Source organism: Strix uralensis, chromosome 17, assembly GCF_047716275.1.
Source record: "Strix uralensis isolate ZFMK-TIS-50842 chromosome 17, bStrUra1, whole genome shotgun sequence".
In the NCBI taxonomy this organism is placed as follows: Eukaryota; Metazoa; Chordata; class Aves; order Strigiformes; family Strigidae; genus Strix; species Strix uralensis.
Window position 1 is genome coordinate 5,834,362 of NC_133988.1, and position 16,757 is coordinate 5,851,118.

At 46.6% G+C, this 16,757-nt stretch overlaps 4 protein-coding genes and 1 long non-coding RNA gene across 6 annotated transcripts; 4 read left to right on the top strand and 1 right to left on the bottom strand.

Moving 5' to 3' along the window:
- The first annotated feature begins 848 nt into the window (after nucleotides 1–848).
- Nucleotides 849–2,322, top strand: COX6A1 (cytochrome c oxidase subunit 6A1). The gene is made up of 3 exons (XM_074886922.1): nucleotides 849–1,055; nucleotides 1,371–1,510; nucleotides 2,052–2,322. The coding sequence occupies exons 1-3, from the start codon at nucleotides 953–955 to the stop codon at nucleotides 2,136–2,138; spliced, it is 330 nt and encodes a 109-aa protein (XP_074743023.1). The 5' UTR covers nucleotides 849–952; the 3' UTR covers nucleotides 2,139–2,322.
- A 2,202-nt stretch (nucleotides 2,323–4,524) lies between these two features.
- Nucleotides 4,525–5,869, bottom strand: TRIAP1 (TP53 regulated inhibitor of apoptosis 1). Its single transcript, XM_074887370.1, has 2 exons — nucleotides 5,658–5,869; nucleotides 4,525–5,159 (listed from the first exon to the last, which is right to left on the bottom strand). Exons 1-2 carry the CDS (start codon nucleotides 5,802–5,804, stop codon nucleotides 5,076–5,078), a joined length of 231 nt encoding a protein of 76 aa, XP_074743471.1. The 5' UTR covers nucleotides 5,805–5,869; the 3' UTR covers nucleotides 4,525–5,075.
- A 33-nt stretch (nucleotides 5,870–5,902) lies between these two features.
- On the top strand, nucleotides 5,903–8,390 carry GATC (glutamyl-tRNA amidotransferase subunit C). Its single transcript, XM_074887354.1, has 4 exons — nucleotides 5,903–6,078; nucleotides 6,432–6,598; nucleotides 6,993–7,096; nucleotides 7,460–8,390. The coding sequence occupies exons 1-4, from the start codon at nucleotides 5,926–5,928 to the stop codon at nucleotides 7,513–7,515; spliced, it is 480 nt and encodes a 159-aa protein (XP_074743455.1). The 5' UTR covers nucleotides 5,903–5,925; the 3' UTR covers nucleotides 7,516–8,390.
- Nucleotides 8,391–9,506: 1,116 nt separating this feature from the next.
- On the top strand, nucleotides 9,507–12,170 carry LOC141951301 (uncharacterized). The gene is made up of 3 exons (XR_012631317.1): nucleotides 9,507–9,878; nucleotides 11,452–11,553; nucleotides 11,748–12,170. It is a non-coding gene; the product is annotated as an uncharacterized LOC141951301 (long non-coding RNA).
- A 1,731-nt stretch (nucleotides 12,171–13,901) lies between these two features.
- Nucleotides 13,902–16,245, top strand: DYNLL1 (dynein light chain LC8-type 1). 2 transcript variants are annotated; one of them, XM_074886802.1, is made up of 3 exons: nucleotides 13,902–14,008; nucleotides 14,662–14,799; nucleotides 15,858–16,245. In XM_074886802.1, the coding sequence occupies exons 2-3, from the start codon at nucleotides 14,668–14,670 to the stop codon at nucleotides 15,993–15,995; spliced, it is 270 nt and encodes an 89-aa protein (XP_074742903.1). In that variant the 5' UTR covers nucleotides 13,902–14,008; nucleotides 14,662–14,667; the 3' UTR covers nucleotides 15,996–16,245. The 2 variants fall into 2 exon arrangements, with proteins under 2 accessions (XP_074742903.1, XP_074742904.1); XM_074886803.1 differs by having other exon boundaries at nucleotides 13,993–14,103.
- The last annotated feature ends 512 nt before the right edge of the window (nucleotides 16,246–16,757 follow it).

The following is a 16,757-nucleotide window of genomic DNA, read 5'->3' on the forward strand; positions in this document are numbered from 1 at the left end:
TTTTTTTCTGGAGATCTTGTTTATTCAAGTGATGTTATTATTTCAGCAGAATCACCCCAGGAATCCACACCATTAAAAACAAAGCAGTGGTTACAAAACTGCATTTCATTAAAATCTTTTTACCATCATGACTGAAAGAGTTTTAATATCCCAGGGATGGGATTGGTCCCCAATGTGAAAAAGTCACATTAACAAACCTAACAGCCCTTCTCTGCTGGTGCATAAACTAAACTCAAATACAGCTGTGCAGGGACTTCACTGCCAGGAAATTCTACACAGGATACCAGGGCTGTCTCCTAGGCCACCTACACCAAACGTACCATCTCTGAAACTCACTGACGAACACCCACAGCAGGAGACATCCCTCCTAACTTTCTCTGTACACGATGCCATAGATCAGAGTGTTTCCTTCTGGAGATCTGTGTGGCCACAGGTCCCACCCAGCGTTGCCCTCCAACACCCCGCGGAAGCCGGCACACATCACTGCCAGCTGCCACAGCCACCCCACTGCCCCACATGCTGTGCCCCAGTCTGACAGCCCCTCCACAGCCCCCTCCAGGGCACCACGCTCCTTCACCCCCCTTGGGGCTGCCCCAGCTCTAGCCCAGGCCCACCCGAGGAGCCCTTCGCTCCCCTCACGCCTGGGACGTCCCCACAACTCTGGAGCTGTCTGTCCGCCCACACACCTCCCTGCCAACCCCTCAGCACCAAAATGACGCCATTCCCGCCCTTAAGGCCACACCGCGGTGCCTACGGCCCCGCCCGTTCCCCGCCCCTCCCACGGCGCATGCGCAGCACGCGGCCCCGGCCCGCCGCCGCTCAAGGTCAAGCTCGCGGGGGAGCGCTGTGCGCGTGCTCGGGGCTGGCGGGCGGCGGCGTGCGCAGCGGCTGTGTGTCCCCTGCCGGCCGCCGTCACTTCCGGTTCCGGCGGGCGCCCGCTGTCGCTGAGGGGATGGCGGCGCTCGGAAGGGTCTCCCGGCTGCTGCTCGGCGCCGCCACCCCGCGTTCCCTGCCGGGGCGGAGCATGTCGGCCGCGGCTCACGAAGGCGGCGGAGGTATCGGGGTTCTTGGGGGCGAGGGCGTAGCCGGGGCCCGCGGGTGGCGCACCGCTGCCCTTGACAGCCGCTGCCCTTTGCGGCGAGCGGGGCTGCGCCGCGGAACCGGCGGCAGCGCCCCCGGGAGAGCTGTGGCCTGACCGAGAGCCCAGGATCCCCACAAGAGAGGGGAGCTTTCTCACCTCGCGCTCTGGTGAGGGGTGTGGAGTGTTCATTAGTTCCTCGTTAATGCATTAATTGTATTTAACGTGCTCTCAGGTCACTAACACTAACAGAAATGGCGGTTGTTCTAATTCATATAATGCTTCCTACTAGCCCGCCTGTGGAAGACCTTGAGCTTTGTCGTGGCTCTGCCTGGCGTTGGCATTTGCATGCTGAACTGCTACTTGAAAGGACAGCATGAGCACGAGAGACCCGAGTTTATTCCTTACGCTCACCTCCGGATCAGGACCAAGGTACGTTCACCTGCTCTGCTTAAAGGCCCTTTTTTTTTTCAGTGACTGCAGAGCTTCGTCTGAGATTACTACTGCGTCTCTTCCTTTCTTGTCCACTATGTGAGGTGCTGCATACATAGCCATAATCTTAACTCATGGCTTTGTTTCTGAGGCAGCAGAAGTTTCTCACAGCTCAGTTGAGGTACCCATGGGATTCTCAGGCCTTCCTACCCCTAAGTAATCTTGCTACTGTCTTGCTGAAAAACGTTTCAGTCCTAGAGCTGCTGTACTTACCTTAAACTAATACAGATTCTCAACACTGGGGTCCCATAGCGTAGTACTGTTGATGTTTAAGCAAGATCAAAGTTCTTGTTGCCTAGAGATGGTGGCTCCCAGCTCAGGGAGACTGTTTTCTAACTCTTGCTTCCTACAGCCCAGGAACAGTTGCCAACTTCCTTAATTCATCAGCCCATCGTTTGAGTCCATATTGCTGTTGATTTCCTGTGCTGTATAGATTGTTCATTTAGCTGCCACTGGCTTATTTTCTTTCTTCCTTCAACAGCCTTTCCCCTGGGGTGACGGGAACAAAACTCTCTTCCACAACCCCCATGTTAATCCTCTCCCAACTGGTTATGAAGATGAAAACTAAGATTCTGACCACAGCCAGAACTTTGGCTCTTCCCATCTTGGACCAGAATGTTGTGTGGGAACCATCGTTTAGGGAACCATCATTTAAGAAACTCTACATTCCTTCAGTGATGAAGCTGAATGGCATTGTGACTGCTGTCTGTACTTGTGTAGAGGTCCTTTAAATAAACAACTCTGAACTTGAATTTAGGGTCTGACTCTTTTGTTAATCTGAGTCCTTAGAAGTTCTTTAGTTTAGAGTTTGCTTAAAACATCGAGGCTTCCCACAAGACACAGTGCCTGAATGTTAATACCTGCTTCCTGTTATCAGCTAATGCTAACAACAGAAAAGCATTCAGCATAGGACATTACTCAATTTTGTATTCTTTATGTCTGGTTTAACTGATCATTATAAACCCACAGCTCACAGCCAGATGATCAGGCTAATAATGTAGATTAAAATTCAGTATATACTGAAGCAGATCCTCCGTAATCAGCTATTGCAATATTTATTAACAGTCACGAGGGCAATTTTCTCTTAGACCCTTCTGGGCGAGGGAGTGGCAGCAAAGATGTTTAATTAAGCTCTTTGTGCCTTCACAATGTTAATCTTCAGCTCTCAAATTTTCTAGTAGATCAGCACGTATGTTGCTCACAACTCTGCTTTTCATAAAGCTGCAGTCTGGTTGTACAAAATCTCATACAGGTGTTACAAACAAAAACACAATCTTTGCTCCATTACATAGGTCTGTATAATGCATATTGTGTCAATCAGCAGCTGCTTAACCTAGAAGAGCTTAATTATCTTCCACAGTTAACAGCCAGTTCTAAAGCCCTGAGTCTGTTCCAGTACAATATTAATTTTGAAGTTTTTCTTCTCTGCAAGTCAACTTATCCAATTCCTTCTGCAACTTCTCTAATTTTTTGCGTGGTATGAAAGAGAGCTATGTCTTAGCTGTCGTTAATACTGTTTTTCCCAAAACGAAGAATGCAGCAGCTGACTTGGCATCTTGCTTCTGAAAGGAGTGATGGATGGCAAGTGAGAATCTCAAAGTGGGTGCTGCGGGATACCCTTACCCATGTTTCAATGCAATTTATTTCATCCACTTACTAGTAAAAAGACTGCTGAGATGAGCTTTTCTGTGTTAAAAGCACAGAACAAGGCACTGATGGGCACAGTTACTTTAAAGCTAACTGATAAAATCATACTACACTTACTCCTACATGTTGTACATGTCATTCCTTAAAAAAAAAAAAAAGCAAGCTGCATACTTGACAGTCCCTAAAATGCTTTTTACAGTGCTCTTCAAAAGACCTTTCCCTTAGCTTACTATTTTTATATTTTGCTGAGCGACCCAGCACTTCAGGCATCAGCAGCTTGTTTTTTTAAGTGCTACATTGAATTGTGGTGGTGATGTTGCACTGTCTCATGCACCTGAGAACAGGAGTGTGGCTAACCCGGGCTACCTGACCGTGCTCCAGCTGATGTCTTCAGGCATCACTGAAGACATGGAGAACAATGGCCCCAGTCTGGGGCAGTTCCTGATCTTCTGCACAAGTCCCACACTACTCTCAGTGTCTGGGGTCATTACTCACAGGCTGTGGTGCAGACAAGCCAGCTATTACATTTGAGAACTGCACCTTTTTAAAAAAGTTTTTTAAAAAGTAAAACCTCTGAATGATCCTTCAGGTAGTGCTTAAAAGCAAAGAGAGTGAAGCTCACTTTTTTCCTCACGGTAATTGTAGGAGAATTAGCAAGTTGACTTATCTTTTGTCCCCAGGCCATAATATTTTTTACTCTTTCACCTCTGTTGGTGTAATGTGAGGCGACAGCTCTTCCCTCATCCCTGTATGAGGATCAACAGAAATCCCCTCACAGGGCCACTGGACGGGATGAATCCTGACCTCTTGCTTCTCTTCCAAACACCCTTTTTCTAGTTGCTGCAAGCATTTCTGCAGTTTACAAGCCAGCACAATTACTTTTCGTTTCCTTTCCTAGGTGTAAAGTACACACAGTTCAGGAGCAGCTTCCCGAGAAGGTGAGATCCCCAAGCGGCCGCTGGGGCTTTTAACATTATCAGCTGTCAAGCTCCAACCCAATGTTTCCCTCATTTAATACACGCTTTAACTACCACAGGCAAAAGCCTAACAGTGATCATGGCCAGCCTGGTGCTTTGTGGTAGGGTGGAAAAGGACGGCCAGGGCTGCGCTGCGGTTTTACTGCAGGAACACACAGTCCTGCTCAAGGAGAGAGAATACAAGTTCAGGATTCTTTCAGTACCTCATAAAAGGCTGAAGAAGTAGCCTCTGCATTAGAAGTGACCTCTTTAGCTTCTGTTGCAGGCCACCGCCATCCCTCCTAGAGGTCACAGTCACATTCTACTGGAGTTATCTACTTGAACAAAATATAACTTGGTTATATTTATTTTAGCTAAGTTATTGCAAGTCCAATAGAGTGCTTTTATACCATCTCTGTTGCTGATACAAAACAAAGCTTTAGCCCCTCAGCATTCAGGATCATATAAAACAAACTTCTTCCACCAAAGTTCAGCAGCATAGAAATGAAACAAAGTAAATCAACCTCCTTCATATTCTTTTTAAACACTTTCAAGTGTTATATAAATAAGCAAGAGAAATCTGTCACAAAGCAACTCCTATCTCAGCCCACCCTAATAAGCATTCTCCTGTTATAGAGTACATTCAACAGGAAGTTAGTTCAAATGGCTTTTCAAGCTGTTAGATGCTGAACCACCACCAAAATTCACTGAGAAGAAGGCAGTAGTTACCCCATGATCCAGTCTTTTTTTTTTTTTTGTGGCTGTTTTTACAAGCAGAGAAAATTCCTCACTTCCTAGAAATCAGCTTAACAAAGGTCTTATCCAGGTGGCATCTAGTCGTACACCTGATGATGCTGCTTAGTCCAAAGGCTCATATTAGTGACTCCATCCAACAGCTGAGGTCAAGAGGAGTTTTCAGTTTTTCCTTTGCTTGGGCCCATGAACTCCAGGCCTTCAATGGGTATGTCCTTTTCCTTGATCGCTTTCTGAAAAGAAAATGAAAAACTTAAACTTGACACATCTTTATAGTGCTAAGTGATGTAATCTTTGATACAAAACATGATCTAGAAAAAGTAGCCTTAAGAACACTTTGGATAAAGCTTCAATATTAGAGATGCTTAAGTATGTACTGAGAACTCACGTGGAACTACAATCCAGATTCTATCACATAAACGTGCTACAGCCTCTAAACCAGGAGGCTTAAGAAGTCACATTAACGAGAGAAATATAGTAAGAGACACCTGTAAAATATCATACGTCATGACCGAGAGAAACAGGAGACAAGAGACAATCCGGAGCAGCGCGGTGGGGTGCGCAGCTGCGGGCGGAGGCTCCCTCTAGGGCTACCAGGAGAGCGGCAAGAAGAGTAAGTCCGGTGGGAGAACGCTTGGGGCGGAAAGCGAAGAGGCAGAACTAAGAGCGGCGTGAGGGTGCTCGTGTGCCACAGCAGCAGCCCCAGCAGCGCGGGTGGGCGCTGCACGCACCTGCACGCAGAGCTGGTAGCGCTTGAAGAGCTGCCCGCAGGGGTCCCCGGCGCTCTCGCCCTTGAGGAACTTCTCGGCGAACCAGCGGTTGAAGCACTGGTCGTACTCGCGCTTCAGCTCGGTGCAAGCCTCGCCCACGCTGTTCATCGCGGCGCCGGCGGCCGAGCGCCCGCCCGCGCCCTGTCCCCGCGCCGGGCCGCCCGCGCCGCCGCTCTGACGCGCTTCCGGCGCGGAGAGGTGACGTAGGCGGCGGCGCCGTTAGCGCGGGATGCGCGCGCTGGGCCTCGGCCGCTGGCTGCGGCCGGCGCCCGGTGTGGGGCGGCTGCCGCGGCGGGTCCCTCCTGACCGGACCGTGCTGAGAGCGCCCGCCGGGTCCCCTGCGCCGGTCCCAGCGGCGAGACGGCAGCGGCCGCCGGCCCAGGTAGGGCGGCCCGGCCGGAGCAGCGCCCGGAGTCAGCGCCCGGAGCGGAGCGGGTGGGGCGAGCGCAGCCCCGCGACACGGCCCCGGGCCGTTCCTGCTGCCGGCCCCGGTCTGCCCGGGCCGAGCCACCGCAACGAGAGCCAGCTCCGGTTCGCCCTTCGCTGGGCGGGAGCGTACAAGGAGGAAAAGACATGATTTCGATTAATTTTCTGAGAAACTGCAAGAAATCAGCGTGTCCCAGCAGATGTAAATGCGGGGTTTTGCCGTGTAGCAAGTTTTTAGTTAAAGAAAAAAAAGCACTGTATTAAACTTGCTCACCTTTGCCTTTTTTGTCCATATTTGTCTCTGTACAGCAAAAAGTGACAGTGGAAGTGCTGGATCACTTGGAACACCTGGCCTTGGTTGATTTCCGTGATTCAGAGGGCGTAGAGCGGCTGCAGAAAGCAATCCAGTTCGCTGATCAGCTTCATGAAGTAAACACCGATGGGGTAGAACCGATGGATTCAGTCCTGGAGGACAGGTATTAAATCACTGCAGCTCCCTTTTAACTGTTAATGTATCAAACTATTTGCTTTTGTAAGTTGTGGGGTTTTTTTTAACCCTGGGAATCACCCTGGCTATGCAAAGTCTTACCGTGGCTTTGTGTGGAAGGAAGATGTCACCAGCACCCATGATCTTTATGCATAAGCACAGCAAAGATGAACTCCAATTCCTTGTGTATCTTACTTGTCATGAAAGACATGCACACGCTGCTCCCCAGATACCTGACAGTGGCATTCTTAGTTGCTTCAAAATGTTCCAATACTTGTCTTACTGCTTACTTAAGACCAAAACCGGGTTTAGAGATAAGCCACGCTTCCTACTTCATATTCATAGAACAGCTTAAAGACAGGTTAGTAATCTTTGTGCTTCAGGTGTCTGTATCTCAGAGAAGATGATGTTACAGAAGGCAACTGCACAGAAGAGCTGCTGAAAAATGCCAGAGAGAAAGTAGAGGAATACTTTGTAGCCCCACCAGGTATTGTCCTGCTTATAAAAACCTCTTAATCTTGCTTGAATCAACCTGAGGAATATAACCTGCCATAGCTGCATTTACTTTCAGAAATACTAGCTAGTAATAAGGAAGTACTAAAATAAATAACTGTAGCCATCTGTATAAAACAGTCTGCACTCTATTGGTCCAAAAGGGGCACAGAAGCTAATCTTACTCCAAAGTTACTGCATATGTTGAGCAATTATTTACAGGAAGTCAGACAGGACTTACTTTCCTCACTTGCTCAGGAAATTTAAGCTGCCTGAACATACATAGGATAAACTGGAGAAGCACCCAGAAGGTAACTTACAGCTGGTCTCACACAACTTTCTTTTTGTTTTCTATCAGGTAACATCCCTTTACCAAAGCTAGAAGAACGAGAGACTTTTCTGAAGGGCTCTTAGCAGAAGTCCAGAAACCAAATGCCATTTCAGTATTTTACTTGGGGAAAACTTAAGTTTTGTGGAGTCACAGCTGAAATAGCCTGGCATGTATTTTGATCAGAAGAGCACTTGCAAGATAATTTACAGAGAAAGGAAAGTGTAAAAAGTTTAGTAGTACTACTGAAATATTCAGTGTTTATGAAGCTGGAAGGCAGCATGACAGATGACCTTAGTGGTTTTATTTAGCAAAGTGAATTTGATGTTATTCTTTAAGATACTGAATGGCTTAAAGGCTTTAAAGACACCATTAAAAGGTAATGATTAAAACCCCCAGACCACTGTGTTTTTCCTCAACAAGTTTGTCAGGAAAACAAGAGGGGTTGGAAGGCTATATTTGCCTATTTCTCATCTTCAGATCGACTCTGGCTCTGACCTGCCAGAAGTAACAAAGTCTGATATGGAGGAGGAGTCTGTAACATTGCTGAGTATCTCTGTGACATATGGACAGAACTCAGATTTTCATTATGGAAGAAAAGGCACTTTTGAGAAGATGATTCACTCAAATGTTTTTATTCTACTGAATATTTCCATTTGATCTCTGTGCTCCATGTCTGTATAGGTTACCTTCTGTTTCCCACTTCGTATTTTTATTCTCACAAATTACTGGAGTTGTACCTAATTTGAGAAAGTACTTTTCAAGCACAGAAATAGCTGCTCTAAAATAAAAAATATTTGCCATAAGTATTTCTGTGCACCAGATGTGTATCTATAGTGGCACCAGCAATATTTTCTGGATTAAATCGTTTTTCCACTTTGAAATACTGCAGTTGTTTGCATTATTTAAAACATCGTGTGTGGCTAAGCTTGTTGTAAATAAAGAAGGTAATTACTTGTGACCTTGGCATTTTTGTTTTGTTGGCCCAGTGAACTAAATGTATGCTGTCACCTTTATTTTTTGTTGGAACAGGCTTTAGAAATACAAGTACCCTGGTACTTTTCAGTGCCGCAGGCAGACATTGCTAGCAGGAAGCTTGCAACAGCTTTACTAGAAGAAGCAGTGTGATTAGCAGATACCACTCTGGACACAGCTTGACCTTTAAACTGTTTCTGGCTCTACAAACTCCTGCAAGTATCACCTCAGTATCACCGTTTTACTAGCTGTTACTTGTTTATAAGGATACTGAGCCTTTACTTTAGATCTCAGAGTTGTAGAAACCACTCCCCAGACTGTTATAATATCCTAGAAGTAAAATATCTTTGAGCACACAGCTCTAGATGCTTTTCTTGCTGCTCAGTTGTGGTTTTGGCTTCGAAAGTTTCCATCTTGAGGGAAACAATAGACAGAATTAGTGCAGGGATATTTCTGTTTCTTTGCAAGATGGTACGGAAAAGTATTAGAGTTAACTGTTGGGCTCAGCCTGTTACCCTCAAGTAACAGTCATGTACCGGTACCTCAAATTCCGCAAGGAAATGGCTGGGGTAAGCACCTCAGACATCAGCTCCCAGATGGGCTGTTTTGTCATAGAAAGCTCAGCCACAGTAAAGGAGTGGTTGCAAAGAAGTAGCAGAGCTCCAAGAACAACAGGAGCCCCCTGGACTCTGCCCTACTGACCATCAGAGGAAGAGGTGCTGTGCTGGGCAAATGGGGAAGACTGCTCTAGAGAACAATGTTCATTGTCCCTGTCTTGTCCTGGCAGAGAATGCTGAGGCTTCCTCACAGAACTGCCAACAGTCAGAGACAAGATAAGCCAAGGCTCATTGGGAGAAACTAGAGACCTGCTCAAAGAAGAATACTGCAGCAAACTAGAACAAAATAGTCCAGACCATTCACTTTCAGGGCATAAAGAATGCAGAAAAAGCTGAAAAACAAACTTTTCATCCTGCGTGGTGCCCTGTCCACATACAGATTTAAGAATCCATCATTATTTATTCCAATTGTACCTCTATGCACTAGAAGGGATCATGACATGCTGAGCCACAGTGAAATTTTCTTCGGAAGTGCTAGAAAAGACCCCCGATTTTATTGTAATAGGATATACTAATCACCAGTTCTGAGTCAGATCTGACGGCTCTTGAGAGCCTGACAGGAGAAAGGAAGTATGTTCCTCCATGGCTGCAGGCACATGCTTCCCTTGAGGACAGAAACTCACCTCATCAGATGGTAACTTGATGTCATCCAGTTTACACAGTGCATGTTCTGTATCTTTTTGCCAAGAAAAGCTATTACTCCCATTCCATCTTTCTGTACATCTGCATAATAAACACCAGCTTGGTGCATATGTCCCTTCAGGTCCTGGCAGCTGTCTGATAGAGGAAGTCCTGAGTATGGCCATAATAACTATTTCTCCTATGAACTGCATCTTCCACATCCCTGCAAACAACAGGTAATATAAATTAGAGATTAATGATACATGTGTTGTTTCTTAACATCTCAAAAGTCCACCAAGCATATTAGAAGTATCATAATTTGAAAAACACTGAAAAAATTACTAAAGAGTTTGAATAGTACTGGTCCTAGGTTCAGCTATTAGTGGTTTGCTCTTAATACCGTTGTGTACAAACTGCTTTGACAAGCTCCCTCTCGGGCCATTCATTCATTATGTGCCATGTATTTAATGGAAAACCTAGGCTGAGTGAAAAGGATTACAGCAGTCTCTGCTGGTATAGGAAATCACAGCTACTGGGTAGGACCCACTTTCACTCACTACCCTCAAAGGTTGCATGTTTGGTAAGCTTTGAACTGTTTTTTTTCTGGAACTGATTTTTTTTTCATATTTCTCTGTCAGGAAGTGAGACCAAACACTTGTTCCACTCTTACTTGTGCGGTTACTTCATTATTTGTTTAAGCTTCCATAATATACACACATACGTATACATACATATGTATATGCATAAAACATGTAATTATTACGATACTTGAATTCTTTCAAGGGTGTTGAATTAAAGCCTCTAACCCCACTAATCCAGTTCTCTGCAAAGCTGTAACAATGTATTAGTGCTTTAGTCTCAGGCTTTTCAAGATTCAGACCCTGCAAATGCTGAAGTTTTACAAATACACAGTCTCAGCCTAAAAGTCATTTATGATGCATATATAAATCATGACATGGAAAGACCTCAAGTCACACCATACAACACGCATGTTAGCAGAGGATTCCCAGTTGGTGAAATCCCCACTTGTTCTATCCATTTTGGCCTCCTTTGACCATCAGAGAGAATAGGGACAATGTTATTTACATAGAAAAAGGAAGAGGAATTTGAGAGTGAACTGCATGGCTGTAGGAGCTTCCAACCCAATATATCGTCAAGTAACACTTTAAAAGCAACCACCAAACCAACAATTTGGACAAAGATGATCCCACATTCCCAATGCAGCACAGGCTAAGCTTAGAACTGCCAGTTCACTGCTGCTCCCTTACCCACACACTCCAGTGGGAGAGCAGACTGCCTGATGCTTGTCCCATGCAGCCCAAACTGCATTTAAAGTGGAAAACACACATTTCCTTAATGAAGGGGTTTGTTGCAATTTCACCACAGCCTTGACTCAGACACCTGCAACCACCAAAACAGAAATCCTGGCAAAGGCCAGATGAGCTGCCTATGGGGCAAAATACATTAGTGCCTCTGCCTCCCTCGGCGTGTCTGATGTGGTGGGTGCTGCACCCCACGGGATGGCACAAAGCTCCACTGGGCCCTGGCTGCACCCTGAGGTGGGGACAAGACGCCCTTCATGGTGCCAGTTCACCTGCTTTCACCACAGGGCCTCGATGCGCAAGTGGGTCTGGATCTGGATCAGATCTTTAAGGCATTCTGGCCACAATGCAGTTTATAAACACTGGCAAGTGAATAAATATAGCTAAGGACTCATGTAATAAAATCACTACCTGTAAAATCCTTCTTTTGCAGTGAGACAAACATATATATTTGTGAAATAACTCATCTTTTCTCTGTGGTCAACAGATATGGCAAAAAGAGAAAAAAAAGTTGGTTAAACAAAACAACAAAAGAAGGCCAGATTCCGAGATGATGTAGATGTATCTAGTTTCCCTGGAGATCATGGAGGTAATTTGACTTACACCTGCTAAGGTTTTTCCACTACTATGTAGATCTGTAACATATAAAACTGAATTAGAAGACCTAGCATATAGATTCAGGTTTACAAAGAAAATTTCAAGGTGGAGATTTCTTCAGTTTTACAGACAAAAGAAAATGGAAGTTGTTTTATTGCTAATAATGATTATTTTATGTTTTGATAGTAACTAGGAGCTCCGGAAAAATCTCTATTTGATATAGTGATACAGTATGCAACGCAGCAAAAAAAGGCCTCAACTGAAAAGTGCTTACAGTCTAACCTCCATCTGCAAGAGGAATCTCGTGATATGCCTTATCCATTACCCAATTTTCCTCAGCACCTCCTCTACTCCAGCTATCATCTCCTACGTGTATTTGTTCTGCCTTCCCCTGCAGCTCTGTCCTGAGGGAAACTATACTTTTATATTCTTGATTAACAAGTAAGGCTCTAATGTTTCTCTTTAAAGCTGTATATCTCAGGCTTTAATGTTTCTCGTTAACGATGTGTATCTCACCCACACTGACATTTCCTGCAGTCGTCATCACATCTGTTCCTTCAGCTAACCATTACTTAATAAATGCATAGAAATTTGCCTGCAGCTACCAAACGCAGCCACCTCCTTAGAGATTCATGGGTGTTTCTGAAGTCCACTGTAAGCACTGGGAAGATTGTTAAATGTTCCCGTTCTGTCAGCACAAAACTGTGTAGTACTCAAAGAACCATTGCTAGTGCTGCAGATACTAAACCCAGTTCTGTAAATTAACTGCTGTGGCCCCCAGACTATTCAGAGCTTCTTCAAATTGCTAGCACACAAGGTCTCTTATGCCCTTTAATCTGCTGCATTAAACCAGGTAAGTTCCCTTCATTTCATAACTTTCAGAGATGTCCCTCACACACGCTCCTGATGGCAAGACAGAAAGCAAAGCTGTGAATTGCATCTCTTCTAATCGGAATGCTAAAACCTAGAAGCTAAAGTCAGAAGTTATTTCTGAGATACTCTAGAGTGACAAAAGTACTACATTATCCAGTTTTAATATTTTGGGGACAGTATATTCTTCCAAGTTTGACTCAGAGCTTGCAAAAGCAAAAGGTTCCTTGTAGTTATGCTGCTTTTGCTATGAATGACACTGAGCAGGTAACTATAATGTACTAATATGAAAAATATATGCATTTCAAATGAGGCGGATGACTGTTCTTGACTTTTTTTGTTTCTACAAGGAAATAGCAGTCCCACCTACCACTATTTGAAAATCTCTTTCAAGTCATCCTGTGCTGTTAGCTGTAGAAGTGGTTCAGACTACTGTTATTAACGGCTCACCAGCTATGGAAGACTCAACAGCAACTTTCTAGCTGCTGACAGAAGTATAAGCAGAAGTGTCCCAGGAGAGTGAAACTAACAAAACAGAGCATGGCCATCTCCCAAAACATCTTGCTTCTTTTAAAACAAAAAACCCCAAAATGACACCTCCCCCCAAAAAGTAATGAGTTGCAGAAATACTGAGGTCTGCAAAAGATGCTTTAAATGAGACTTAAGAAGTCTGATGAAATCAGTTCACTAAAAGAATAAAGTGTAGAGCTGACTTGATCACATTCAGTAAACATGGGTAAAAGATTTCTATCAGAGGTCACTTAGACTGAAAGACAAAGATAAATTGAAAACAGACACGTGACTAGGAAAGATGATCAAGTGCCATTTATAAACTATGGAACTCCTTCCTGCAGCACGGGTGGGCTTTCCTCTCAGTAAAGACCATCTTACTGAAAGAGCTGTCCCAGTTCAAAGAGAAACAAGGGCCTGTTGCAGAGATTACTGGGTTAAATTCGGTGTCTCTGTGATCTGGGTTGGGGTAATAAAATGGCCTTTGAAGCCCACATATTAACCATGGAGAGGTGTTTTACCGAAACTGGTGGACACAGTCAAATGCACTGGAGACTGAGCGTACTTTAAGGAACCCGTTTTTTGCCCAAGGAACAGGTTTTTTGCCCGGGGTCACTAGACGATGCCAGAGACAAGCAGCACGGGAGCCAGGAGTGCAGGCTTTCCATACACAGCTGAAATCTACACTGACATCCCCAACAGCATGCGCTCTGTCGGACGTGCGGGCCGTGCTCTCCGGTACCTCGCCCGCAGCCTGCGGGGGGAAGCGGCGCTGCCCCAGAGGCCTCGCTCCGCCGAGCCCGGGGCGGCGCCCACGCAGCCGCCCGTCGCTGTGGGAACGGACGCGGGCGCAAGGCATGCCGGTCTGAAAGAAAACGCAAGAGTAAAACGCTACGCGAGCGCCGGACGGCGGCCAATGAGCGCTCGGGGGGCGGGGACCAGTGACCAATGGCTGGCGGCCGACGCGCAGGGGGCGGGGTGGGCTTGGAAGCGGTCGCGGCGCGCACTGACCAGACGTAGCGCCGCTCCGCTCCGCACAGGGCTGGTACCGCAGCGCCCGCCGAACGGTGAGGGGAGCGGCGGGGTGCGGGCGACTCCCGAGAGCGAGCGGGACTGGGGCCGGCCCAGGCACCGGCCGCCGTGCCTCAGCCATCCCGGTGCGGTGCGTGTCCCGGCGGCTCCCCCGTGCCGGGCCCTTCCGCGGCGGCCATCTCCGCCTTTCCCACGCCCCCGGGAGCCGCAGGCCAGAGCCTTCCCCGCAGCCGCGCGGGGCTCCGGGCCCTTGGCGGGGGGCGCCGGGTCTCGTTCGCCTCCGCTCGGCAGGGAAAGGCCGTCGGGGCCGGGCGCTGGAGCGGCCGCGCCTCTCCCGCGGCTGCCGGCCTGCGGCGGGCGGCTGCCGAGCCGGAGCGGGGCTGGGCGGTGACGGGGTGTGCAGGCGCTCCGCCGCGGCGGTGCTTGTGTCGCTTCGGGCTGGAGGGGCTGGAGAGCGGGAGCGGGCCGGGGCCGGGCTTGTAAGGCCCCGCTGCTGTGGCTCTGAGCACGGGCTGTGCCTGCGCCTCCGGCCCCGCCGGCCCCGAGGCTGCCCAGCCGCGGGTGTGGGCACAGCGCGGGCCCTGGAGACGGGCTGTGAGCGAGGATACCGGTGTGGCTGCTCGGCGGGGGACCCTGGCAGGCAGCTGCTCCTGCAGCTTTGAATGCTCTTGTTCTTCGCTCCATACAGGCAATCATGAGTGATCGAAAGGCAGTGATCAAGAATGCAGACATGTCTGAAGAGATGCAGCAAGACTCTGTGGAGTGTGCTACTCAGGCCCTGGAGAAGTACAACATCGAGAAGGACATTGCTGCTCACATAAAGAAGGTAAACGTTTGCTTGCAATGTTCTCTTGAAAGCTCTATGCACATGAAAAATGAAGCAGGCAGAATGCTGCTAGGCAAGTAGCTCTAGAGAAACAAGTTCTAGAGACACTAGATAATCGAGTTGGACTTTCTCTGTAGGCTGGTGTCCTTATGTTCCTTTTCCCCACCCTTTATGTGGCCTTTTCTGGGTCCTTCTGCTTTTCTCTTGCAGCACCTTCTACTTAAGCCTTGGACAGCGAGTGGCAGCGGACTGTCCCTGGGGCTGATACAAAACACAGGGGCTCTATGGAGTCTATTTGAGAAGTGGTGGTTTGCTGACCTTCTAATAAGTGGTTTTGGTTTCTTTTTCCCCACCACATATAAGACAAACTGTTCATGCTAACGCAGAACAGATGGTTCATAGCATAGTTTGTCAGATTTTCTGACTCAGCTTGATAGAGCTGCAAGTAGTTGAAGGGTTTGATTGAGCAGAACAGAAACTCCTGCATGGTCTCATAAAAAGTCTCTTCAGCTGACAGCTGTTACAAGCTGCAGTATATAACTATGGACTGCACGGTTTTACTCACGGTAGACTTGTACACACGACTTTATGTGAAAGCAGGCTCCTGACTACAGTGTGTAGGAAGAACATGGTCTCATGACTTGGTATCAAGGATGTGGCAAAGAATTTTCCATCGAGTCCTTTCAACATCCTTGTTGAAAACAGCTAATGGAAGTCGAAGTAATGGCTTAATCTGTAGAGATTCAGAACAAGCAGTGAAGTTACAGTTTGAGATCATGGTGTGACTTGTGGGGAGAAGTTCCTTCCTCAACATATGTGTTAAGCTTATTCCTGCTCAGCTTGGAAGCACTTTTTTTTTTTTTTGGTCTGACTAAGCAGCAGATGAGTTATAAAGTGACAGATGATCCTTGCACTTAAGAGCATATGCTGTGCCTTAATTTGCCTTCTTCCAAAAGTGATACTTCTTAACAACTGACATATCATTGCAAAAAACCCCGTTAGGCAATATTAGTACAATTCTCATGAAAATGCTGAATTTCTAGTTCTCTCTTCTGTAGGAATTTGACAAGAAATACAATCCCACTTGGCACTGCATCGTGGGAAGGAACTTTGGCAGCTACGTGACTCATGAGACCAAGCACTTCATCTACTTCTACCTCGGCCAAGTCGCTATTCTTCTTTTCAAGTCTGGTTAGAACCATGGACTGTTACTGAAACTTGCACCTGGTTACAGGACTGCACACGAACTCCAAACAGCCTCCTACCTTCAGCCTTCCTGAGGAAACAGACCTTGATCTTCAGGTCTTTTGTTGTATTGTTAATGGTCAGGGATTTTGCTGTAGCAGCTGGTATTTTCATTGTGGCTATAAAAAATGCAGAAATGTCTTCCTTGTATTTATTTTCTTTCAAAAGATGGCTTCTTTGCTAATAAAACTGTTGGAACAAGTTTATCGTTTAAGAGTTTTCTCTACCCTTCTGCCCTCTATTGCTTGTATTATTGTCTTTATTCCAGTGTGAATGAAGGAGGAACATCCTACCTCCATATCTCCCCCTAGATCCACAGCATCCAAAGCCTGAGCTAATCTAAATATGTCATCAGTCAGTAAGGAGAACAACAGGAGAGTTTCTCTGAGAGAAGAGAGACAGCTATTCAATTCTTGATAAGCATATTTTTAGTAACCTCCAGTGCAAGTTCTGGAGTTTGGCTACATGGTATTGCTTTTCTGATTTCAAGCGAAGGGGTGAGTTAAAAGCAAGAGTCTTCATCTCTCAGTTTCCAGAAGAGAGACATTTTCATACTAGTTCCTTACACAGCTGTCACTTTAGAATATAAATTCACCTTCTCTAGGTTTTTTTTGTACTCTATCCCTGTATCCTGCTACAGAAGCATCTGTTCCTCAACAGTTCAGTTCAAAGAACAGAAGGAAATGCACAGTATTTTTATGTGGATCATGCAT

Bases quoted from the DNA above. Each gene is read 5' to 3' on its own strand.
- TRIAP1 (XM_074887370.1), bottom strand. From the start codon at position 5,804: ATGAACAGCGTGGGCGAGGCTTGCACCGAGCTGAAGCGCGAGTACGAC. The intron at 5,160-5,657 runs GTGCGTGCAGCG...TTTTCTTTTCAG, and splicing joins GCTACCAGCTCTGCGTGCAG to AAAGCGATCAAGGAAAAGGA.
- COX6A1 (XM_074886922.1), top strand. From the start codon at position 953: ATGGCGGCGCTCGGAAGGGTCTCCCGGCTGCTGCTCGGCGCCGCCACC. The intron at 1,056-1,370 runs GTATCGGGGTTC...GCTTCCTACTAG, and splicing joins GGCTCACGAAGGCGGCGGAG to CCCGCCTGTGGAAGACCTTG. The intron at 1,511-2,051 runs GTACGTTCACCT...TTCCTTCAACAG, and splicing joins ACCTCCGGATCAGGACCAAG to CCTTTCCCCTGGGGTGACGG.
- DYNLL1 (XM_074886802.1), top strand. From the start codon at position 14,668: ATGAGTGATCGAAAGGCAGTGATCAAGAATGCAGACATGTCTGAAGAG. The intron at 14,800-15,857 runs GTAAACGTTTGC...TCTCTTCTGTAG, and splicing joins TTGCTGCTCACATAAAGAAG to GAATTTGACAAGAAATACAA.
- GATC (XM_074887354.1), top strand. From the start codon at position 5,926: ATGCGCGCGCTGGGCCTCGGCCGCTGGCTGCGGCCGGCGCCCGGTGTG. The intron at 6,079-6,431 runs GTAGGGCGGCCC...GTCTCTGTACAG, and splicing joins GGCAGCGGCCGCCGGCCCAG to CAAAAAGTGACAGTGGAAGT. The intron at 6,599-6,992 runs GTATTAAATCAC...TTTGTGCTTCAG, and splicing joins GATTCAGTCCTGGAGGACAG to GTGTCTGTATCTCAGAGAAG.